This window comes from Nycticebus coucang, chromosome 12 (assembly GCF_027406575.1).
Source record: "Nycticebus coucang isolate mNycCou1 chromosome 12, mNycCou1.pri, whole genome shotgun sequence".
NCBI lineage: Eukaryota > Metazoa > Chordata > Mammalia > Primates > Lorisidae > Nycticebus > Nycticebus coucang.
In genome coordinates this window covers 81,658,258-81,683,401 of record NC_069791.1, presented here as the reverse complement: position 1 = coordinate 81,683,401, position 25,144 = coordinate 81,658,258, and the positions used below count along the sequence as shown (strand labels likewise).

At 50.1% G+C, this 25,144-nt stretch overlaps 2 protein-coding genes across 4 annotated transcripts in view; both read left to right on the top strand.

The window, feature by feature from the left end:
- FBXL19 (F-box and leucine rich repeat protein 19) overlaps window positions 1-21,278 on the top strand; it is a 28,323-nt gene extending 7,045 nt beyond the window's left edge. For 2 of the 3 annotated variants that reach the window (XM_053555043.1, XM_053555042.1), the window contains exons 8-11: window positions 9,103-9,266; window positions 9,366-9,527; window positions 14,234-14,452; window positions 14,556-16,318. In XM_053555043.1, the coding sequence (XP_053411018.1) occupies window positions 9,103-9,266; window positions 9,366-9,527; window positions 14,234-14,452; window positions 14,556-14,734 (724 nt within the window). In that variant the 3' untranslated portion in view covers window positions 14,735-16,318. Of the gene's footprint in view, window positions 1-9,102; window positions 9,267-9,365; window positions 9,528-14,233; window positions 14,453-14,555; window positions 16,319-21,148 lie in introns of those variants that run through there. The other variant, XR_008373217.1, reaches the window with a different exon arrangement.
- Window positions 16,513-23,101, top strand: ORAI3 (ORAI calcium release-activated calcium modulator 3). The gene is made up of 2 exons (XM_053555149.1): window positions 16,513-17,117; window positions 21,149-23,101. The coding sequence occupies exons 1-2, from the start codon at window positions 16,890-16,892 to the stop codon at window positions 21,815-21,817; spliced, it is 897 nt and encodes a 298-aa protein (XP_053411124.1). The 5' UTR covers window positions 16,513-16,889; the 3' UTR covers window positions 21,818-23,101.
- The last annotated feature ends 2,043 nt before the right edge of the window (window positions 23,102-25,144 follow it).

The following is a 25,144-nucleotide window of genomic DNA, read 5'->3' as shown; positions in this document are numbered from 1 at the left end:
ATTTCTGTCAAACTCCCACAGCACTCTGTCCCCCTGCTGGAGTGCACAGAGACCTGCATGTTGATAAGCCTTCCTTCATTTACCCATTTTTGTGTTCCCATTAATTGCTAGAGTAGGGGCACATAATGCGTATTATCTTCCTGTCCTTAGCACAAGATGGAGAGTACTGTAGGTGCTCGAGAAGCATTTTATTAAATTGGTAAGTTCAGGCTCTTTCCTAGACACTCGCTATGGACCAGGCAGATGTGCTGTTGAGCACTTCACAAGTGTTAGCTGATTTGTGTCTTGTGATAGCACCCTGTGAGGGAATGAGGGGAACCTGAAGTCACAGTGTAAGTTAGTGGATGAACTCAAACTCCAGTCCACTTCCTCTGGGATGAGGCCTAGGGTGCTAGTGCATGCTTTCTGTTCTCTGCAGAGATTAGGGAGCCCAGAGCACCGGAGTGCAGCTCTGCAGGCAGATTGCCTGCGATTGACTCTTAATCTTCTTCGGATGAGCTGTGTGCCATTGGACCAATACTTAACTTCCTGTGCCTCAGTTTCTTCATCTATAAAACCAGGGTAATCATAGCTCTTACTTTGTAGTATTTTTGTGAGCTAATATACATAAAGGACTGAGCATGGTACCTGGGAAATATGAACTACTCAATACCTTAATTATATTCATCATTTACTCGATTACAAATATTTACTGAAAGCACAGACTTTTAGTCCTCAGAGCATAGATCTGTGCCCTTGAAGAATTCTCAAGCATCCAGTCAACCTGCAACATAGAAGCAAATAGTTTAAAAAAAGTTAAAAAAAAAAAGAAGAAGAAGCAAATAGTTACAGAAGTTACTGGGAGTTACCACTCCTGCCTCATGTACTAATTGAGGAAATGTTTGGTGAGGCCCCTTCAAGGCCAGTTCTGTGCTTGGCGTGTGGGATCCAGAACTGAAAAGGACTGGATTTCTGCCTCAAGGAGAGACTTGTGATTAGAGTGGACAATGTCGAGAGTTTCCAGCTTGGGCCCTTTAATCAGGCATCCCTAGGTTTATCAACTGTGGCTCCCACACTTCTGGCTGTGTGGCCATGGGTGGATAGCTGTCTCTTTCAAAGTCTTAGTTTTCCCACCTGTAGTCAGGGTTGTTTTATATTTTGGTTCTTTTTTTTTTTTCCCAGACAGTCTGAGTTTGTCACCCTTGGTAGAGTGCTGTGGCATCGTAGCTCACAGCAAACTCCCACTCCTGGGCTTAAGTTATTCTCTTGCCTCAGCCTCCCAAGTAGATGGGACTATAGGTGCCCGCCACAACACTTGGCTATTTTTTGTTGCAATTCTCATTGCTGTTTTAGCTGGCCGGGGCTGGGTTCGAACCTGCCACCCTTGGTATATGGGGCCGGCGCCCTATCCACTGAGCCACAGGCACCACCCAACCCGGCTATTTTTAGAGACGAGATCTATCTCTTGCTCAGGCTGGTCTTGAACCTGTGAACCCAGGGCAATCCACCTGCCCTGGCTTCCCAGAGTGCTAGTATTACAGGTGTGAGCCACCATGGGGGTTTATTTTAATAATCACCTTATAAAAAATAATAATAATAATCACTTCAAAACGAAAAAAAAAAAAGAAAAGAAAAGGGGGTAGCGCCTGTGGCTCAAAGGAGTAGGGCACCGGTCCCATATGCCAGAGGTGGTGGGTTCAAACCCAGCCCCGGCCAAAAACTGTAAAAAAAAAAGAAAGAAAAGAAAAGAATAATCACCTTACAGGGATTAAATGAAATGGTTCTTGTAAAGCACTTAAAGCCCGAAAGTTACTATGCACTCAATAAAATGGTGCCTTTCAATGGAAAGGATAAGGGTAGAGCAGAGTAGGAGCCTGTGGTGGGGGGCTACATAGTAGGCTAGTCAGGAAGCTCTGCCAGGTCTTCCCACAGAGGCAGGGCAGTGGGGAGGGATTCAAACTGAGAACTCCCCCCATCCCCCCACCCAGAGACACAGTCTCACTATGGCACCCTAGAGTGCTAGAGTGTCACAGCTCACAGCAACCTCAAACTCTTGGGCCCAATTGATTCTCTTGCTTCAGCCTCCCGTAGCTGGGACCACAGGCACTCGCCACAATGCCTGGCCATTTTTTTTGTTGCAGTTGTCATTTTAGCCTGCCTAGGCTGGGTTCAAACCCACCAGCCCTAATGTATGTGGCTGGTGCCCTATTCCCTGAGCTTGCCACAGAGTCTCACTCAACCCATCACCCTTGATAGAGTGCCGTCGTGTCATAGCTCACAGCAACCTCAAACTCTTAGGCTTAAGAGATTTCTCTTGCCTCAGCCTCCCAAGTAGCTGGGACTACAGGCACCCGCCACAAGGCCCAGCTATTTTTTTTTTTGAGACAGAACCTCAAGCTGTCGCCCTGGGTAGAGTGCCGTCGCGTCACAGCTCACAGCAACCTCTAACTCCTGGGCTCAAGCGATTCTCCTGCCTCTGCCTTCCAAGTAGCTGAGACTACAGGCGCCCGCCACAATGCCCGGCTATTTTTTTTGGTTGCAGCCATCATTGTTGTTTGGGGGACCTGGGCTGGATTCGAACCTGCCTGCTCAGGTGTATGTGGCTGGCGCCTTAGCCGCTTGAGCCACAGGCGCTGACCCTCTTTTTTTTTTTTGAGACAGAGCCTCAAGCAATCTTCAGCTCCTGGGCTTAAGCGATTCTCCTGCCTCCGCCTCCCAAGTAGCTGGGACTACAGGCACCCGCCACTATGCCCAGCTATTTTTTGGTTGCAGCCGTCATTGTTTGGCAGGCCCAGGCTGGATTTGAACTTGCCAGCTCCAGTGTATGTGGCTGGTGCCTTAGCTGCTTGAGCCATAAGTGCCAAGCCGGCCCAGCTATTTTTTTGTTGCAATTGTCATTGTTGCTTTAGCCGGCCTGGGCTGGGTTCGAACCCACCATCCTCAGTATGTGACCAGCGCCCTACCCACTGAGATATGGGCACCACCCAGAGTTGAGAACTTTTTAACAATTCACATGGCTTGGACTTGGTGACTGATTGACTATGGAGGCAACAGTGACACTCAGCTGACTTTCTGGCCCAGGAACCTGGATGGGCAATAGAACCATCCTCCAAGCTTGAGAAGGGCAGAGGAGGAGCAGGTTCCTGGGAAAAGGAAAGCACTCATATTTGACATGAGTGGTCTGAAAGGCTTATGGGCCAGTCACATGGAGCTTGTAGGAGAGTAGCTGCATCTGAGCTAAAGGGAAAGATACAAGTTTGAGAGTTTTGAATCTTTAGGTAGCAGCTTTGATGAAGAGAGCAGAGGACAGAATGCTTGTGAGTTAGAGAAAGAGAAGCCAGAGAATGGGGGAGATGAAAGATAGAGGTGTGCCCTAGAGGGGAGAAATTGAGGGAGAATGAATGGTGAGTGGGACTGGATATTGATAAGTGGTCATGGGAGGTAAAGAGCCAGCAAGGGGCTGTTAGATTTTGGTATCTTTGGCTGTGCTTTGGGAGCAGTGGGGTGGGGTAGAGGGCAAAGGTGGACTGTGTGGCGCTAAGGACATGAACTCTTAAGGCAGAACTTGGTCTCTTTGTTCCTCCTGTGTCCCTAGTTTCTAGGATGGCACCTGGCGTAGAGTAGGTACTGAAGAGATAATTGCTGCATGAATGAACGAAAGTGAGGAAACCAGGATGGAGTGTGGAAAGAGGTGATGGAGGGTGGAGCTGGAAACAATCTTACAGATATGAGAGCAGGAAGTTGCAGGCTTTCCTGTCTGGTGGCTTCCATCTTCTCTTGGAAGTGGGAAGTGAAGTGTCCCTTAAGAACCAGGGGCAGAGATGACAGGCTGGGGAGGCATAAGGAATTGCTGAGTTATAAGAAAGAGAGTTCAGGCTTTCAAGGACATGAGTAGAGAGGGAGGCAAGGAAGGGTCTGGAACACAGGGTCAAGGCCAGGTGGTGTTGGGAGTAAAAGCCTAGAGATGGACAGATTAGAGGACAATGGTGGCATTGGAGAGCTCTGAGAGGGAAAAATTGGCTATGGTTGGACCTCAGAAGCTGTGAGCTTGTAGGGAACAGTTAGGGCTGGCCCAATTGTATCCCTAAGTTCTTATGCAAGAGGGAGGTTTAGGGTTAGAAATTAGAGTTTTGCAGCTGATAACTCATTCGGAGGTGCTGGAGTCAAGGAGAAAGTAAATGGGTTAGGGAACTTGGATGTTAAGACCTCCCTCTCTAGGACCATAGCATGCCTTGGCTCCTTCTGCCTTCTGCCTTAATGTCATTCAGTTTAGAAAGAACCTGTTTGTGCCTTTGTGCCTATAATCTCAGCGACTCTGGAGGCTGGGGCAGGAGGATAGTTTGAGGCCAGCCTGGGCCTTATCACCAGACTCTGTCTTAAAAAAGTAAATGAATAATGGCTCAGCACCTGTAGCTCAAGCAGCTAAGGTGCCAGCCACATACACCTGAGCTGGCAGGTTTGAATCCAGCCCAGGCCCGCCGAACAACAATGACGGCTGCAACCAAAAAATAGCCGGGTGCTGTGGCAGGCACCTGTAGTCCCAGCTACTTGGGAGGCGGAGGCAGGAGAATCGCTTGAGCCCTGGAGTTGGAGGTTGCCGTGAGCTGTGATGCTATGACATTCCATCCAGGGTGACAGCTTGAGGCTGTCTCAAAAAAAAAAAAAAAAAATAAATAAATGAATAAGAAGTAAGAATGAACCTATTTGTTCCTCTGTATGCTTCACAACAACAAACTCCCACAGTCCCATTGGATATTGGGCATGAACCTGAAACCCTTCCCTGGTACTGACTCCCTTCACTGTTGTGGGAACCTTTGAAATGAATGCTGTCCTTCACCTCATTTTATGGTTTAGGAAATGAAAGCCTACAAAGGGCAAGTGACTTGCCTAAGGTCAAAGCATGGAGATGGCATAGCTGTGATTTAGATCCCTACCGCTCATAATTCTTACCTCTGGGCTATGTGAGCATAACAGCCCTTGACCTGGCATTTCAGCCCTCCTTGACATGACACCCCTACCCTGGGCCTTCTCTGTAGCCTTTCCTCTGCCTCTTCCCTTCTCAGAGTTCGGGCTTTCCCTCCAGACCAGCTCGGTTTAAACACTGGCTCTGCTACCACTTGGGACCTTGAACAATTTTCTTAACTTCTCTGGGCCTTGTTTTCCTTAACTCTAAAAAGGAGATGATGATACTATTACCTACTAGAGCTATTATAAAGCTAAATGTTTAATGCATAGAACAGTACTGGGCACATAGTAAACTCTAGGTTTAGTGCTGTAGTCATCATTACCATCATCATTATTCTTATTATTACGAGTGATGAATTGCCCTTTGTTCCTGCTGCCTAAAATTCCAGCGCTTTTCATTTTGTTTCTTTCCTGGGCCTAGACACAGGCTCTTCAACACATGCCTTCTTCCTTTCCTCCCCTTGCTGGAATAACTGCTGCTTTTCTCAAGATCTCAGTTCAGGCATTGTCTCCCTAGGAGGCTGCCCTTGACTCCTACCATGTCCCCTACAGCCTCTACTGTGGACTGTTTGTGTCTCCCCGCATTGTGTGCCTGCTTCATGCCCAGTGGAAGCTGGACATCTGGGGTCAGTAGGACTTTCAATGACAGTTGGCTGCCCCTCTGATTTAATCCCAGTGTCTTGGTCATATAAAAGCAACAGGACTAATTACCTCTAGCCAAGAAAGAGTCAGGGAAGACTTCCTGAAAGAGGAGGCACTGGAGCTGAGCCTTGAAGGATCTGGGTTTCTGGCAGAGTCAGAGCACCAAAATATTTTGGCACCAGACAGCCCTGGGTGCTCTAGGTGGGAAGTTGGTTTGGCCTAGCTCTTCTGGAGTACAGAAACAATTGGGGGCCTGTGGGTGCCCCCAAGGAAAGGGGCCTCCCCCCAGCTGTGGACAATGGAAGGCTTCAAGGACATGATGGCAGTTGAGCTGAGATGCAAAGTTGAATCATGAGTGGGCACCAAGAGGATTTGGATGGAGCAGGATTTTGCTGTTTAGAAAGAAAACGGCAGGAGTAGGGGCAGAAGCTGGGTTGAGGGTATGTTGGGTTTTTCTCCTAATTTTTGAGACAGAATCTCACTTTGTCTCCCCCAATAGAGTGCTCTGGCATAACAGCTCATAGCAACCTCAAACTCCTGGGCTCAAGTGATTATCTTGCCTCAGCCTCCCGAGTAGCCTGGACTACAGGCACCCACCACAACACCCGGCAATTTTTTTGTTGCAGTTTTGTTTAGCTGTCCTGGGCCAGGTTCGAACCCGCCTGCCCCGGTGTATGTGGCCGGTGCCCTACCCACTGAGCTATGGGCGCTGCCCTGACCTTTCTCCTTTTAATTTTTCTAATTAGATTTGCAGACATTTATTGGCTGAGTGGATGAAATCATTAGAGGGAGAGGCTGGAATGCTGGAAAGGCTGGGTGGGAGTAGTAGGGGGAGCAGGAGGGTAGTAGCAAAGGGTGCAGTTGCTCTGATCAACGCCAACGCCTTGGTGTCTGTGTGCCCAGCATTCCCTAAAATATCACATTAGGCCTCTGGAGTATGCTTTGCAGTTTCCAGTGACACAAACACAGCTTAATCCTCCTGTTAGTTTTGAAAAGGAAGTCTCTCTGTTGGGTGCATTTTATCTCTAACACTTCTCTAATACTTACTTATCTCTTGTTTAATGGGTGTCTAATCCACAACAACACCTGGCTAGAATTTAATAAACGTGGTTATGGTGGGTTTTTTTAATTTATTTTTTTTTGTAGAGACAGAGTCTCACTTTATGGCCCTCGGTAGAGTGCCATGGCATCACACAGCTTACAGCAACCTCCAACTCCTGGGCCTAAGCGATTCTCTTGCCTCAGCCTCCCGAGTAGCTGGGACTACAGGCACCCACCACAATGCCCAGCTATTTTTTGGTTGCAGTTCAGCCGGGGCTGGGCCCGCCACCCTCGGCATATGGGGCCGGTGCCTTACCGACTGAGCCACAGGCGCCGCCCTATGGTGGGTTTTTTTAAGGTTTTTTTTGAGACAATCTCAATCTTTCATTCTGGGGTTGAGTGCTGTGGCATCACCATAGCTCACAGCAACCTCAAACTCTTGGGCTGAGGCCTTATGTCTCAGCTTCCTAAGTAACTGGGACTACAGGTGCTTGCGACAGCCAGCTAACTTTTTTTCTATTGTTAGTAGAGATGGGGTCTCGCTTTTGCCCAGGCTGGTCTTGAACTCCTAAACTCAAGCAATTTACCTGTCTCAGCCCCCCAGAGTGCTAGATTACAGGCATGAGCCACGGCACCCAGCCTGTGTTGTTGTTTTTTTTTTTGCAGTTTTTGGCCGGGGTGGGGTTTGAACCTGCCACCTCCAGTATATGGGGCTAGCGCCCCACTCCCTGAGCCACAGGTGTAGCCTGTGTTGTTTTTAAAGTTAACACATTTATGTGAAACAATACCGGTTTTAAATCCAAATGGGATGATTCAAAGATAAATTTATATTCTGGAGATAAATGGCCAGCTAACAACTGGAGCTTGGGAGTCACTGCTCCAGCCTGGCTGGGGCTTCTTGAGAGCAAGCCCTCTGGAGGCATGAGGTGTAAGAGGAAGGTGGGATATAGGTTCCAGGGCTGGCCCCACCAGACACAATCCATCTTGTCTCAAAAGCACTTCCTGACTTGCCTTTGAGAACTGAACTAGAAGAAAGTTCTCAAACTAAGTCAAAAGGAACTTTAGTGTACCACAGAGTGTTAATAGTGTACCTCAGGAGAGGGGTAGCTGAGTTTCCTGATGAAATAAGTTTGGGAAGCCCTTCTCCAATTTATTCCATGTTAGACTAGTCAAGGCCTTTGGAGTGCTGGGGCCAGGAAACTTATTGAACTTTGTTAAGGCCTTATTTATCTTTGTAGCTTCAATATATGTGACCTATCAGGCCTTCCACAAACATCAAATGAATAAATGAAAACCTATAAATGAGGTGGTGGGGGGAGTACTCAGTAGAAGCTTTCAGTAGTATTTGGCTTGATTCATTCATTCAACAAATGTGGGCTGAGTGCAGTGGCTTATGCCTGTAATCCTAGCACTCTGAGAAACCACAGTAGGGAGATCCACTTGACCTTAGGAGTTCAAGACCAGCCTGAGAAAGAGTGACACTCCGGTGGCGGCTGTGGCTCAAAGGAGTAGAGCGCCAGCCCCATATGCCGGAGGTGGCGGGTTCAAACACAGCCCCGGCCAAAAAAAAAAAGTTGAGCATATTTATTAAAAAAAAAAAAAAAAAAGAGTAACACCCCATCTCATCTATAAATAGAAAGATTAGCCGGATGTTGTGGCAGGCACTTACAGTCCCAGCTACTTGGGAGGCTGAGGCAGGAGGACTGCTTGAGCCCAGGAGTGTAAGGTTGCTGTTGAGGTAGGCTGATGCCCTGGCACTCTATCCTGGGCAACAGAATGAAGCTCTGTCTCAAAACAAAATACAACACATGTGCAACAAATAACCCCCTTTGCACCTGGCATTGTATTAGATCCTGGGGATACAAAGATGAAAAAGACAAATCTAACCTGTGGAACTTACATTTTAGTACATAACAATCAAGTAAAGAGAAAATATTAGGGCTGTAAATCCAGCTTTGGGCAGCTGGCTGTCAGGATGTGGATCAAAGGCAGAGATTAGGAGAGAAGTACCTAGAGAAGTTGAGAGGCCCAATGGGGGTCGGGGGGCTACTGATAATGCCAGTCCCTTGGCATTACATCAGATAGTGTATGTGTTGTTTGTGTTTGTATCTGGCAACATGCTTTATAGGCTGTAATGCCCACAAACTGTAATTACCTCATTTGATCTTATGGCTGCCTCTTGGGCCAGGTACAGTCTGAATCATTATCTTCATTTTATATATGAGGCCTCTGAGGCTCAGGAAAAGGAATGGACTTGCCCAGGGTCACACATCTAGTTAGTAATGGAGTTGGTTCCTAAATCAGACTCTGGCCAGGGCCAGGAGTTTCTTGCACTACCCCTCGCGCCGCCGCCCCCCCCCCACCCACCCCCCCCCGCCTCCCCGTGTATGGAGAGAGAGCTGGGGTGAAGTGTGGCAGTGTGGGCTCCCTGAGAGCTGAGGATTGAGGGCTCTGTCTCCCCCTTGTGGCTGGCAGGTGCTATGACAAGCGTCTGTGGCCTCGAATGGACCTAAGCCGGCGGAAGTCACTGACCCCGCCCATGCTCAGTGGTGTGGTTCGCCGCCAGCCTCGTGCCCTGGACCTCAGCTGGACAGGTGTTTCCAAGAAGCAGCTTATGTGGCTTCTAAATCGACTACAAGGTAGGGCAGGGGTAAGGTGGGACAGGGTAGGGACAGGAATAGGCCTGGGATGAGCTGTCCCAGCACCTGCTTTCTGGACTGCCCCGATCTTCACCCAAGGCCTGCAGGAACTGGTGCTCTCCGGCTGCTCCTGGCTCTCCGTCTCTGCCCTGGGCTCAGCCCCACTGCCAGCCCTGCGGCTCCTGGACCTCCGCTGGATCGAGGATGTTAAAGACTCCCAGCTCCGCGAGCTGCTGTTGCCTCCGCCAGACACCAAACCAGGTGTGGCTTCTGTTTGCTCATCTGTAGAATGGGTTGGGCAACCTAAAGGTATGGGGCCTCTAAGGTCTGGTGATGGGTGTTAAAATATTTGAAGAAATGCTGGGCACAGTGGCTCACGCCTGTAATTCTAGCACTCTGGGAGGCTGAGGTGGGCAGATTGCCTGAGCTCAGGAGTTCGAAACCAGCCTAAGTTAGAGCAAGACCCCATCTCTAAAAATAGCAGGGCATTGTGGCGGGTGCCTGTAATCCCAGCTACTTGGGAGGCTGAGGCAAGAGAATTGCTTGAGCCCAAGAGTCTGAGGTTGCTGTGAGCTATGACACGATGGTACTCTACCAGGGGGTGACAAAATGAGATTCTGTCTCCAAAAAAAAAAAGAAATAGCTGGTCACAGTGGCCCATGCCTGTAATCCTAGCACTGTGGGAGGTTGAGGCAGGTAGATAGCTTGAGCTCACGGTTCGAGACCAGCCTGAGCAAAAAGCAAGACCCCATCTCTACTAAAATAGAAAAACTAAGGCAAGAGGATCTCTTGAGCCCAAGAGTTGGAGTTTGCTGTGAGCTATGACACCATGGCATTCTATGCAGGGCAACAGCTTGAGACTGTATCTCAAAAAAAAAATTTTTTTTTTTTTTTGTAGAGACAGTTTCACTTTATTGCCCTCGGTAGAGTGCCGTGGCTTCACACAGCTCACAGCAACCTCCAACTCCTGGGCTTAGGCAATTCTCCTGCCTCAGCCTGCCGAGTAGCTGGGACTACAGGCGCCCGCCACAACGCCCGGCTATTTTTTTGTTGCAGTTTGGCCGGGGCTGGGCTTGAACCCGCCACCCTCGCTATATGGGGCCAGCGCCCTGCTCACTGAGCCACAGGCGCCGCCCCCCAATTTTTTTTTTTTTTTAAGAAAGGAAAAAAAACATGAGTTTGAATGGGAAGGCTCTGGTTGGCCATTATTCATTCATTTACTCAGCTGCTGTGTGCTTTAGAATGAGCCTCAAAAGGGACAAGGTTTTCCCCAAGAGTGTGAGACACAGCAGTTTGGTGGGGCATATGGGCAGAGGGGGATGCTGGGAGCAGAGGCCTGGTTACTTGGGGGTCATATGGAGCTGGGGATGGGGTACACTGTCCTCTAAATTCATGTTGCTCCCTGGTATTCTCTGGATAAAGACAAGTATTTTACCATATTTTCTGAGGTCCAGTTGGTCTGGCTCCCACTAATCTATATACCATCCCCACATTTCAGTCATTTCAGCTTCCTCAGTTCCCATCAGCCCCAAGGGCTTTGCCCACTCTCTTTGCCTTTTAAGCTCTATCTTCTTCTTCTTCTTTTTTTTTTTTTGAGACAGGGTCCCACCCTATGCCCCTGAGCAGAGTGCAGTAGGCGTGGTAGCTCACCACAACCTCAGACTCGGGCTGCCGGCACCCCGCTGCCTCAGCCTCGGAAGCCGCTGGGATTACAGACCCTCGCCGCGGCGCCCAGCTGGGTTTTTCCATTTTTTTTCATGAGTTGGAGTCTCACTGTCGCTAAGGCGAGGGCGCTATCTTCTTAATTAACACCTAATCATACTTCAGACCTTAGCATAAATGCTACTTCCTCCTAGAAGCCCTCCCTGATTCCTTTTTCTTTTTTCCCTCCCTGACTGTACCCTCCACTGAGCTGAGGGCTCTATCTTCTTAATTAACACCTAATCATACTTCAGACCTTAGCATAAGTGCTACTTCCTCCTAGAAGCCCTCCCTGATTCCTTTTTCTTTTTTCCCTCCCTGACTGTACCCTCCACTGAGCTGAGGGCTCTATCTTCTTAATTAACACCTAATCATACTTCAGACCTTAGCATAAATGCTACTTCCTCCTAGAAGCCCTCCCTGATTCCTTTTTCTTTTTTCCCTCCCTGACTGTACCCTCCACTGAGCTGAGGGCTCTATCTTCTTAATTAACACCTAATCATACTTCAGACCTTAGCATAAGTGCTACTTCCTCCTAGAAGCCCTCCCTTTTTCTTTTTTCCCTCCCTGACTGTACCCTCCACTGAGCTGAGTCCCTCTCAGCTTTGAGAGTAGTCTTTTCCAGGATAATACCATATAACTATGCAGGGGTTTGATTAAGCTCTATTCCCTCCTACTGTGGACCATAAGGCCAAGGACTGTCTGCTTACCTCAGCACGTATTTGGTTGTATGCTTAGTAAATATCTGTTGAATGAATACATTCCGTGAGCAAACAATCAGGATAGAGAGATGTAGTTTAAGGAAAGATTTCCAAAAGGAGAGTTGCTGGGCTCTGAAATAAGAGAATGAAGGAGTCTTCCATTTCAGAGTTCTTTCCTAGTTCTCTTTTAAGGTTTTTCCCACCCCAGCCAGCCTCCTTCACAGCAGCATTCTGGAGGAAAATTTAAGATCTATTTCTTTGTTTTTGTGCTCTGCCTGGTGTCTTCTCCTACCCCACTTCAAACTCTTGAAGTCCTTCGCTTAACTGTCACTATCTCAGTGACATGCTCACCAATGCACTTCCCCTACTCACACCAGAATTGACCTTTCTTACCTCTGCTTTCCTCTAATGGCCTTTAGCTACTGCCCAAGGTCAAGGTTATTTGTAAATGTAACCCTTTCAGCTCCTCAAACACAGGAGGAGCAGGTAGAATTTAGGGCTTACCGAATTGAGTGCCCACAGAGGTGGGCTGGTGGGTAACAGAACTGACCCACTGTTGCAGGACTTAGCAAATGGCACCTAGCAGCCCAGATCCTGCCAGTCATTGTCAGGGGGAGGGTATAGCCCAGTGTTGCCAGACCTTAGAATTTTTTTTTTTTTTTGGAGACAGAGTCTCATTATGTCACCCTCAGTAGAGTGCTGTGGCATCACAGCTCACAGCAACCTCTAGTTCTTGGGCTTAAGCAGTTCTCTTGCCTCAATCTCCCAAGTAGCTAGGACTACAGGCGCCTGCCACAATGCCTGGCTATTTTTTTTGTTGCAGTTGTCGTTGTTTAACAGGCCCGGGCTGGGTTCGAACCTTCCAGCTTCAGTGCATGTGGCCAGCGCTGTAACCACTGTGCTATGAGTGCCAAGCCTTCAAAAAAATTTTTTTTAAACTTGGTATCTAAATTTCTTTAAAAACATTCTTTTTGTTGTGTTAATAATCAAAGAAAATTTTTACTGCTATACAGACTACACAAAACACTTGGAATCTAGTTTCATGAGTTTGTGACATTTGATCTAGTTATCTCATAGCTAGGCAGGTACCTGGAAGCAGATAGCATTGTGGTAAGAGTTTGGATTCAGAGTCACCAGACCTTGAGTTTCTTGGCTCTGATACTTCATAATTATGTGATCTTGGACAGATTGCTTTGGGCCTCAATTTTCTCATCTGTAAACAGGAATGATCAGAGAGGTCTGTGATTCTTAAAGTGTGGTATCCAGATCAGCAATGTCAATATCACTGGAGATCTTGTTAGAAAAGTAAACTCTTGGTTTCCCTTATAGAAAAAAAAAAAAAAAAAAAAAAAAAGAAAAGTAAACTCTGAGGGCGGCGCCTGTGGCTCAGTGAGTAGGGTGCCGGTCCCATATGCCGGAGGTGGCGGGTTCAAACCCAGCCCTGGCCAAAAAAACCACAAAAAAAAAAAAAAAAAAAAAAAAAAAGAAAAGTAAACTCTGAGGCTCCACTGTAGACCTATACTCTGGGTAGGGCTAGCAATCCCTTTTAACCAGTTTTCCAGAGGATTCTGAAACTTCTGTTGTGTGAGAGCCAGAGGCATAAAAGAAAGGCAAACCATGTGCTTTGGATGCAAAGGTGAGGGGTGTGAGTTCTTTGACCTTGGAGGTTCAGGAAGTGGAGTCTCCTGAACTCAGATTTGAAAGCCAGGGACATTGGCCAGGCAGAGTCTCTTGGGTAGGGCCACTATAGAATTTGGCCTAGGTAGTGTTTGGAAGTAAGAGAGGAATTAAAAGCTGAGACCTCAGAGGAATTAGAATGTTCTACCAAGAAGACTGACTGGACTTATTTGAGGTGCCTTCAGAGAGTTTTTTAGCAGAGGAGGGATATTGTCTCATTTGTGTCTAAGCACAACTCTCTATGGGTGTCAAGAAGAAGAGGAGAAATTGGAGTGAGTGAGAAGGTTGAGACAGGAGTTCGTGCAAGAGTGGTGTTGACCCAGAGTGGTGACCAGGAGAATGGAGAGGTTTCAGCTAGGGACTGTACTAATTGTGGAGGAGAAGGAAATACAAAAGGAGCCTAGGATGATAGTTTTTATGGATGTCATGAATGAATGAATGTATCTCAAGCACCTACCATGTCTCGGTTGCTGAGGCTAGAACAATGAACAATACAAAAATCCATGCCTTGACGGAACCGACATTCTTTATGGGGGAAGAGAAAGATTAATAAAAAATGTATATAATAAGTAAAATAGTAAGGAAAGGGACAAAGTAGTTCAGGGAAGTGGTAGGAGGATGTGGACTATTATAGTTTCACATGGAGTAATCATGGAAGACCTCACTGAAGAGGTGATGTGAGCAATAGATAGATGAGATGAGGTCAGGTTGTGCAAGTATTTGGGAGAAAAACAAGCCAACAGAGTGCAGCAAGTTGAGGCTCCCTTATGGCAGGAGCAGGTTGGGGCGAATGGTGAGGAATATGGGCATGGAAACATACAGCTGGTCTGGGTACCTCAGTGGACAGATGAGGGTGGCCAGGAATGCTGACCTCTTATCTTTTCCCAGGGCAAACGGAGAGCCGTGGGCGGCTACAGGGGGTGGCAGAACTTCGCCTGGCAGGCCTGGAGCTGACAGATGCCTCCCTGCGGCTCCTACTGCGCCATGCACCCCAGCTGAGTGCCCTGGACCTGAGCCACTGCGCCCATGTTGGGGACCCCAGTGTTCACCTCCTCACGGCCCCCACATCCCCACTCCGTGAGACCCTGGTACACCTCAATCTTGCTGGTAAGCGAAGTCCCCTGTCTGTCCTGCTATCCTGTTGGTCCTATAGTCAGTACCTACCCTCTACTGATGTGCCTGGTCTCAGCTGCCACTGCCCCATCCCCAGGTTGCCACCGCCTCACAGACCACTGCCTCCCGCTGTTCCGCCGCTGCCCACGGCTACGACGCCTAGACCTGCGCTCCTGCCGCCAGCTCTCACCTGAAGCTTGTGCCCGGCTGGCAGCCGCCGGGCCCCCTGGCCCCTTCCGCTGCCCAGAGGAGAAGCTACTTCTTAAGGACAGCTAGTGGGGTGCTCCCACCCTCCCCCAGGACCCATCAGGAGCCTGGACCTCCAGCCTTCATTTCACCCCTGCTGGGAGGCCAGGTTACCCACCTCATGATTTGGGATTCCTGAGTTTAATGACTTGGGATTCCTGCCCAGGGACTCAAGCCAGCCATCCCCTTTCTTCCCCCTGCACTGATATCTCTGGGGGTTTCTCCTTCCCATCTCCCTCTTTCACCTGCTTCATTGTCCATCCCCTGGGGGGAGTGGGTCAGAGGTACTGGGGGTTGCTGAGCCAAAGGGATGGTGGGAGGGGGGGTTAAGGTGCAAGTATGAGGGAGGGAGAATGGGAAAGAGTATCTGCACACAGAATACTGGGACCAGGGGCTGGGGGAGGTGGAGGATGGGTGGGGGGAGGGGGCAGAAAGCATACCACCAAGGGTTCAGGGAACAAAGACCAGATACTTTGGAGTGGGGGGTGGGGGTGGGCCAAAAAAGGGAAACCAGAGGAGCATTTGGAGGTCCAGATGTCAGAGTTAGGGAGACCAGGGGAAAGCCAGGGGAAGCCAGGGCTGAGTTGGAGGTAGGGGACTAGAGCAGGTATGGGGCAGCAGTACCCCCCTTGGAGGGGTCAGGCCTCTCCTTTCCCCCTCCCCAGATTTCAGTTCCTTCCCCCGACCCTGACCCTGACTCCTTGAAAGTCACTGAAAATGGCAGCTATTGCAAGGAGTGGGGGCCACGGGTCTACCCACCTACCCGCTGTTCAGCTCGTGGCCCAGGGGAGTGGTGAGGGGCACCCCAGGCCCCTGCCTGCCTCTCCGCACAATACTTGAACATTCATCTGTACTGAAGTGTTACTTGAACCGGGGGAACCTCGGACCTGGGGGAGCCAGAGTGTGAAGGGACAGGACCAGCTTGGACTGAGACTGGACTGGTGGGCACCCAGTTTGGACTGTACCACCCCCAGACTCTCTTGCTTTACTGTATCAGCAGCTCCATCCCTCCTGACCCAGTTGGGGGTTGGGAGGGTGTCAGCCCAGTGATGGGGAAGATGGGACTCCTCCAGCTTGGCTCTTCCCACTCTTTCATCGTCAAGGAAACGTGTATCCCATTTGCCCAGGGAACTGCCACTCCTGGTTGCCATGGAAATAGCAGCCAATGGACACCTCCTGATGCCAGTGCTAAGGCTGGAAAATGGCCCCTCATAGTTGCCATGGGAACCGAGTAACAGACTCTTGGCTCTCCCCCACCCCTTCCTCCAGTGTGGGGGCGGGGCTTCGGGAGGCAGAGAGGAGTCTGGGCCAGGTCCTGCCCCTCGGCCCGGGCCTCCCGGGGGAGCCGGATTTATACCTTGTAGGGGAGGGGGGAAATTATCCACATACCTCAGGTAACAGGGAGGTGCGCGGGTGGGGGGGAGGGACAGGGCGGACCAAAGGCCGGAGAGGAAGGGGCCTGGGGATCACGAAAGGCTTGAGGTTGGGGCCGCTTTAGGGGAGGAGAGGAGGCAGCCCGGCGATGGGCAGGTTAGGGACCCAGCCGGGCTGGGTCCCTGGGCCCCGGGTCTGTACAATACGGTTTGCTATAAAACTAAAAATCTTCCAGCCGGGGCTGCGGACTGCGTGTGTCTGTCTGGGGTTCCGGGGATGCGAATTAAGGCAGGAATGACCGCAAGCCTCATTCCTTGGGGCTGTGGGAGGAGCGGGGGGTTCTTCAGATGGATACGAGGAGGCCTCTGCAATCTCTGCAGATGAATGGGCTCGCCTTTGCAGAGCTCACTAGGGAAGGATTTGGAAGTCTAGATACCTGGGGCCTGGACTCCCCAGTCTCGGGCTGGGAGCCTGGATGATGTTTTTGATGGACTGGGGTCGCGAGGTCCCTCGGGATCTCAGCCTACAGACCAGGGACCTCGGGGGCTTGATCCCCCGGCTCCACCCTATCATGTGGCCGCCCCGGCTCCGCCTCTGCCCCAGTTCCTGTTTCGTCCTCTGCTGTCCCTCTTAGGCCCTGAGGGCTCCCCGCAGACGCCTGATTTTACTAGGCGCCTGCCTCCCTCATCGCAGCTCACTCCGCCGGAGCATGGGGCCTCCCCCCGGCTTGGGCCGGGCCTTCTGGGGTCCCCGAGGGGCCTCGGCACCTCCGTGACCAACCGGCCCGCTTAGTGCCGTCGCCACCCCCAGGATGAAGGGCGGCGAGGGGGACGCGGGTGAACAGGTTCCGCTGAACCCGGAGGCTGAGAGCCCCGCGGGCTCGGCCACGTACCGAGAGTTCGTGCACCGCGGCTACATCGACCTCATGGGGGCCAGTCAGCACTCGCTGCGGGCACTCAGCTGGCGCCGCCTCTACCTCAGCCGAGCCAAGCTCAAAGCTTCCAGCCGCACGTCTGCTCTACTCTCGGGCTTCGCCATGGTGAGGGGCGGGAAGGGGACTCACAGGGTGGGAGTGAAGCACGTGGGGAGCATGGGGTCCCAAAGACACAGGGCAGAGGAAAGGGAAAGATGGGTAGGGGGTAAAGGGGAGAGACAGACCACCCCAAGGGATTGAGTCCCTTTTTATGGAGAAGGTTGTATTAACAGGGCCATGGGGACATGAGGGAAGAGGTAAACAAGTCACCAGTGGGGATGAGTATGCAACAATGGGCAAAATGGTCCAAAAGGAGCATACTTCTGGCAGTAGTGTTACTAAATCCCCAAGAGGTTGGAAGGCAAAGTCAGCTGGGTGGGGACTGTGTCAACGGTAGGGGGCGGTAGGGAGAATAAACTAGATTAGATGTAAGGTGGGTCCATCCCAAGGAAGGAGGCTACTCCCCGGCAGGCATAAAGGTTTCTAGTGTCACCTAGGAGAACTTTGAGATGTGCCTATGAAGGAGCCGCAGGGGAAGGAAGCTGATTAGAAAGCTGATAAGTGATTCTAAAGTTGATTAAGTTGCAGGTGTGGGAGGATGATACACACTAACGGTCCCAGGAGTGGCATCACAGGAAGTGGGACTGAGGGAAGTCCCAGGGTGAGGAATCAACAAGCGCAGTCCTGACTCCTCCCTGCTTATGCCCAGCTGTGTGACCCTGGACAGGCCCCCACCCCCTCACAGGCAGGCCAGTGGGAAATTGTGAGATCATAGAGGGTGTGCTCTCTGTAGTCTGCCAAGTACCGGCCCCAGGATGAGCTGTGATTCTTGCCATCAGGAACCCCAGATCCAAGCATATCAGAGCAAGACACGTGAGTGATGGCTCCGAAGGCCACACTTCTAGGGCAGCAGCTCTGCCAAGGGCACTCAGCAGAAGAAGGATATAGAATGTAGGACCTAGGGTCACCGGACTGTTAGTTTAGGGTTTTCCCACTATCATCACAGGAGGAAGAAGGGCAGGAGTGGGGCACTTTGGGGAACATGATTCTGTAGGGGAAGATATCAGAAGCAGCTGAAGTGGAGAGTAATAGCATGAAGTGATTTGGGTTAGTCTCTGCTGCTTTCTGTGCCACAGCCCCTGTATTTGGAAGATGAAAGGAGGGTCTCTAGCCCTATAGGTCATCCTATGGCTTTATATGTGGGATCCCAGAATCCACAGACTACCTTTACTCTTCCTGAGGGGGGTGTCATCTGGTGGCAGGGAGTTGGCTTTCCTTCATCTGTACAGACTACAGAGGAAAGGGAGCAGCCACCCACAGACCTAGATGAGAGAGGTCAACTCCATGGTCCAGCCTGTTCCTAAGGAGACAATCCAGCCTGCTGCTGGATTTCAGGTTGCTGGGGTGACAGCTTAAGGGACAGGGCCTTCTCTGCAGGATAAAGTGGCTGGAAGTGTAGGTTCTGGGGCAGGATTGGCCCCAGTCCTAGCAGGGGAAAGTAAAGCTGGAGCAGGCTCTGGGAGAAATCAGGCCTAAGCCTGGCCCAAATCCCTGTCTGTGAGAAATACCTGTTGACACCTGCTATGGCCCAATTTCCCGAAATACTTCGGGAAGAATACCTTGTTTTCTTTCTTTTTTGTTTTGTTTTGTTTTTTGAGACAGAGTCTCACTTTGTCACGCTTGGTAGAGTGCTGTCATGTCATAGCCCACAGCAACCTCAAACTCTTGGGCTCAAGCAGTCCTCTTGCTTCAGCCTCCCAAGTAGCTGAGACTATAGGTGGCCCCCACAATGCCTGGCTATTTTTAGAGATGGGGCCTTGCTCTTGCTCAGGCTGGTCTCAAACTCCTGAGTTCAAGTGATCCACCCTCCTCCGCCTCCCAAGTGTTGGGATATTACAGGTGTGCTAGGAGACGCCTGGCCCCTCACCTTGTTTGCATATCTCCACTGGCCAGGCTCTGCAACTTTCTTCACCTTCCCTCAGCCTTAGAGCAATCTTTTAGATCTCACAAAAACCAGGGATAGGGAACGATCCAAGATGGCCAGAGTTATAATATTATACAGATTGTATTCAGCTGTCACTAAGTACCAGCCCCTGTGCTCAGGGCCTTTATGTTTACCATCTTTCTGTCATTCAGTGAAATAGTTACCACTGCTATGGGCTTCCACAGGCGCCACCCATCTATGGCCATTTTTACAGATGAGATAACTTAGGATCAGAAATGTTAAGACAACTGCCTAAAGCCCCAAAGCAAATAAGTGGCAGAATTTGAATTTAAGCAGTCTGGTTCTAGAGTCTAAATTTATACATCCCTAGAACAGGATTGTCAGCTCAAACACCTGAAAAGACCAGGTAGGTCTTTGCTGGGTGAGACTATTGTATGCGGCTAAGGCACCAGCCACATACACTAGAGCTGGCAGGTTCAAATCCAGCCCAGGCCTGCCAAACAACAATGACAACTACAACCAAAAAATAGCCGGGCATTGTGGTGGGCACCTGTAGTCGCAGCTACTTGGGAGGCTGAGGCAAGAGCGCTTAAGCCCAGGAGTTGGAGTTTGTTGTGAGCTGTGATGCCATGGCACTCCACCCAGGGCAACAGACAGCTTGAGGTTCTGTCTCAAAAAAATAAAAAAAAGACCCCATGACCTGTCCAAAGGGAGGGACCATGACTCAATTCTAGCCGACAGTTGCCCTGGAGGAATATGGGTCTAGTGTAACCAAAATGCAAGTTTTCAAGATGATCTGGAAATGGGGATATATGAACTCTCTTGAGTTTTAAAAGATGGCAACTTGTTCAGTTTTTTTTAAAAACACACTGTGAGCCAAGCAAAACATATCTCCAAACTGGCTGTCGTTCATGGTGTGCGAATTTGCAAACTCTAGCCTCAGGCTTTAGCATTAACTATAATAATAAACCTCAAACAGGCTCAGCACCCATACCCAGTGGTTAGGGCGCCAGCCACATACACTGAGGCAGGCGGGTTTGAACTTGGCCTGGGCCTGCTAAACAGCAATGAAACTACAACAAAAAAATATCCAGGCATTTGTGGCGGGCGCCTGTGGTCCCAGCTACTTGGGAGGCTGAGGCAAGGGAATCGCTTAAGCCCAAGAGTTTGAGGTTGCTGTGAGCTGTGATGCCACGGCACTCTACCAAGGGCGACATTGTAAAACTCTGTCAAAAAATAAGCAAATAGGCTCGGCGCCTGTGGCTCAAGCGGCTAAGGCGCCAGCCACATACACCTGAGCTGGTGGGTTCGAATCCAGCCTGGGCCCACCAAACAACAATGACGGCTGCAACCAAAAAATAGCCAGGTGTTGTGGTGGGTGCCTGTAGTCCCAGCTACTTGGGAGGCGGAGGCAGGAGACTCACTTGAGGCCAGGAGTTGGAGGTTGCTGTGAGCTGTGATGCTATGGCACTCTACCCAGGGCGACAGCTTGAGGCTCTGTCTCAAAAAAATAAATAAATAAAATAAAAATAAGAAAATAAACAGCAAACACTTAACTTAGTTCCTACTATGTGCCCAGCACTGTTCTTAGCACTTCACATGTACTATCATTTAATTTCCACAACAATCCCATAAAACAGGTAGGTGCTATTATCAACTCCCATTTCCAGATAGGAAATTGAGGCACAGAGAAAACTAAGCAACTTTCTCAAGATTATACAGATTGGAGACCTGAGAGTGACACAGACAGCACAGCTCCAGAATCTGTGCTTCCTCACCCCTAAGCTATAACAAGGTGAACTAGTCAGAAACCTGTCATCCAGGCCTCTTGATAGCCAGGTAGGAAAACCAAGGCCAGAACAGAACAGAGCTTTTCCAAGGCTGCTCATTCATTCTCTCAATAAAGGCTGAGTCCTCTTTCTGCCAGGCACTGTTCTAGTCCTAGGGATATATCAGTAATGTATATCAACAGGCAAAAAAACCTCCACTGCGTGGCGGCACTTGTGGCTCAAAGGAGTAGGGTGCCGGGCCCATATGCCGGAGGTGGTGGGTTCAAACCCAGCCCTGGCCAAAAACTGCAAAAAAAAAAAAAAAAAACCTCCACTGCTTGGGAGGCTATGGACACTCAATCCACCTCCATTTGTCCCCACAGGTGGCCATGGTGGAGGTACAGCTGGAGAGAAAGCACGAATACCCTCCAGGCCTGTTAGTCGCCTTTAGTGCCTGCACCACTGTGCTAGTGGCTGTGCACCTCTTTGCACTGATGGTCTCCACATGTCTGCTGCCCCACATTGAAGCCGTGAGCAATATCCACAACCTCAACTCTGTCCACCAGTCACCACACCAGAGACTCCACCGGTACGTGGAGCTGGCCTGGGGATTCTCCACTGCCTTGGGCACCTTTCTGTTCCTTGCTGAAGTTGTCCTGGTTGGCTGGGTCAAGTTTGTGCCTATTGGGGCCCCCTTGAATACACCAGTCCCTGGGGTACCTGAATCCCAGGTGTCTGCTGGGACTCTGACACCAGTGGCCACCTCTCTTAGTCCAGCTTCGAACCTCCCACCATCCTCTGTTTCTACAGCTTCATCACTGGCTGAGCCATCTGAGGCCTGCCCACCCCAACAAGCATGTGTTGGTGGTGGGGCCTATGGGCCAGGCTGGCAAGCAGCCATGGCCTCCACAGCAATCATGGTACCTGTGGGGCTTGTATTTGTGGCCTTTGCCCTGCATTTCTACCGCTCCTTGGTGGCCCACAAGACAGACCGCCACAAGCAGGAGCTTGAGGAGCTGAGTCGCCTGCAGGGAGAGCTGCAGGCTGTGTGAGGCTGGTGGTAAACTACTGCAAGCACTGCCTCCCTCCCAGGTCTGCAAGAGGCCCCAGGACTACAGACCTTCTTCCCTGCCCCTGGCTCAAGCCACTTCCTGTGGCCACTCAGGTAGTGACCAGTTTGCTGCCTGCAGGGTCCTTCATGAGGTACCTTCCACATTCCTAGGAATTTTCTCTGTCAGCCTGTCCCATAGGTTTTATATTTATAAACTCTGCCTGAGTTGGGAGAAACACAGGAGGAAATAAAAGGTCCTCAATCCAAGGATCATGTGGTAGATGGAGGGGAGGCAGGGAGACCCTGGTGGGACCCTTGGTGCTGACCCTCAGCCACCTTTTCCATTCCTATTTGGGATGGTCAGGTTACATGCCCACATAGCTGCCCCAAAAGGCAGTAAACCCTTGCTTTATTATTATTATTATTTGCAGTTTTTGGCCTGCACCTGGGTTTGAACCCACCACCTCTGGCATATGGGGCCAGCGCCCTACTCCTTGAGCCACAAGCACCGGCCCAACCCTTGCTTTATTTTTGTAGAATCTATTATATAGTTGGTGTTTTGGGGGGAAGTTTTTCCCTGTCCCCAGATTTTGGTGGGTTCCACATTCTTGCTTTAGTTTCTTATAGAGGAATCTGATGTTTCTACCCCAGGCATAGGTCCAGCTTTTCTTTTCTTTTTTTTGAGACAGAGCCTTAAGCTGTCTGTTGCCCTGGGTAGAGTGCCATGGCATCACAGTTCACAGCAACCTCCAACTCCTGGGCTTAAGCAATTCTCTTGCCTCAGCCTCCCAAGTAGCTGGGACTACAGGCGCTCACCACAACACCTGGCTATTTTTTTTTTTTTTTGGTTGTAGTTGTCATTGTTTGACAGGCCCAGGCCGAATTTGAACCCGCCAGCTCTGGTGTATGTGGCTGGTGCCTTAGCTGCTTCAGCTACAGGCGTCACCCAGTCCAGCTTTTCCTAGGAGGAGCCTCCCTATTTTTGGAGATGTAAGCCCACACCCCACTGTTGGTGACCTATGGTCCCACATAGGAAGGCTGGTGCCTGATCCACTGCCTGAGCCCTACCTACACTTAGGCACCTATACCTGGTTCTTACCCTCCTGGGCTGGGGCTGGGAGTCTTTGGAGACCTGTGTGTCTGCCCTGACTCTGACTCCTTAGTAACGGTTGGGTGAGGAGGTTCTAAGGGAGAAGATCCAGTCCCCAGCCTTTGGAATACAGAGCTCTTCTGACACTGAATTTTTAATGCACCTTGTTTTGTATAATAAATTGTGTTTCACAGATGTCCCTGTGTGTGAATGGGGTGAAAGGGAGGCCTTCTTGAGATGGTTACTTGTTCCTAAGAGTCAGGCACATGTACCTGGGGGGTATGGAGAGTGGGAACCAGGTAAGATCCCATCAGGTGCTAACAAGGGCCAGTAGCTTCTGAATGTACAGAGTTATTCTAAAGCTAACAGCTTTGAGCTCAGGGTTTATTTATTCCACTATTTAGTGTAAGCTTTTCTTGTGTGCCTATCACATACCAGAGGTTTTTAAGAGGTTATCTCAGTTAATTCTCACAACTACCTCAAAAGACAAGTCTTTATCATTTCTATTTCAGAAATAAGGAAGCTGAGGGCTAAGAAGGCTGAGGATCTTGCACAGAGCCACACAGCTAGTCAGTGAAACTGAACTTGAATTATCTTTACTATCACAAGGGAATCTATCTCTTTGATTTGAGAAAAGTAACCAATACCTTTCAACTAGGACAAAAGAAAGGTATCTGATTATTTCACCTATGCCTCCATGTAAATTAGCTTTTTCAGTCTCATTTTCTTCAAAATTTTTTTACTTTATTTTTTTTTTTTTGGCCGGGGCTGGGTTTGAACCCGCCACCTCCGGCATATGGGATCGGAGCCCTATTCCTTGAGCCACAGGCGCCGCCCAACTTTTTTTTTGTGTGTGTGGCTTTTGGCCGGGGCTAGGTCTGAACCCGCCACCTCCGGCATATGGGACCGGCGCCCTACTCCTTGAGCCACAGGCACCACCCTACTTTATTTTTTTGAAACAGTCTCACTTTATCACCCTCAGCAGAGTGCTGTGGCATCATAGCTCATAGCAACCTCAAAACTGTTGGGTGCAAGAGATACTCTTGCCTCAGCCTCTGGAGTAACTGGGACTACAGGTGCCTGCGACAATACCCAGGTATTTTTTAGAGACAGGGTCTCACTCTTGCTCAGGCTGGTCTCAGGCAATCCAGCCACCTCGGCCTCCCAGAGTGCTGGGATTACAGGTGGGAGCCACCACGCCTGCCCTCCTTCAAAATTTTATTTATTTTGGGCGGCGCCTGTGGCTCAGTGAGTGGGGCACCGGCCCCATATGCCGAGGGTGGCGGGTTCAAACCCAGCCCCGGCCAAATTGCAACAAAAAAATAGCCGGGCGTTGTGGCAGGCGCCTGTAGTCCCAGCTGCTCGGGAGGCTGAGGCAGGAGAATAGCGTAAGCCCAAGAGTTAGAGGTTGCTGTGAGCTGTGTGATGCCACGGCACTCTACCTGAGGGTGGTATGTGAGACTCTGCCTCTACAAAAAATAAAAAAAAAAAAAATTATTTATTTTTTGAGACAGAATCTCAAGCTGTCGCGCTGGGTACAGTGGTGTGACGTCACAGCTCACAGCAACCTCAAACTCTTGGGCTTAAGCGATTCTCTTGCCTCAGCCAAGTAGCTGGAATTACAGGTGCCAAACACACCACGGGGTTATTTTTCAGTTGTAGTCGTTGTTTGGCAGGCCCAGGCTGGATTCAAACCCACCAGCTCCAGTATATATGGCTGGCGCCCTAGCCACTGTAAGGCACCAAGCCAGCGATTCTCTTGCCTCAGCCCCCCAAGTAGCTGTTGTTGTTGTTGCACTTATCATTGTTGTTTTAGCTGGCCTGGGCTGTGTTCCAACCGGCCAGTCTCGGTGTACGTGGCCAGTGCCCTACCCACTGAGCTACAGGCACCGCCTCAAAATTTTAAAGGTCTTAATCCTGTCTTCTATTCTTGTGGTATGAGGCCTCAGACAAATCTTTCTTCCCCCTTTACTTTTTTGAGGGGGGAGATAAGAGTCTCACTCTGTCACCCTCAGAAGAGTGCTGTGACATCACAGCTCACAGCAACCACAAACTCTTGGGCTTAAGCGATTCTCTTACCTCAACCTTCCAAGTAGCTGGGACTACAGGTGCCCACCACAACGCCCCACTATTTTTGTTGTTGCAGTTGTTGTTTTAGCTGGCTGGGGCCGGGTTCGAACCCACCAGCCTCGGAGCATGTGGCTGGCGCCATAACCACTGTGCTACCTGAGCCCAAGC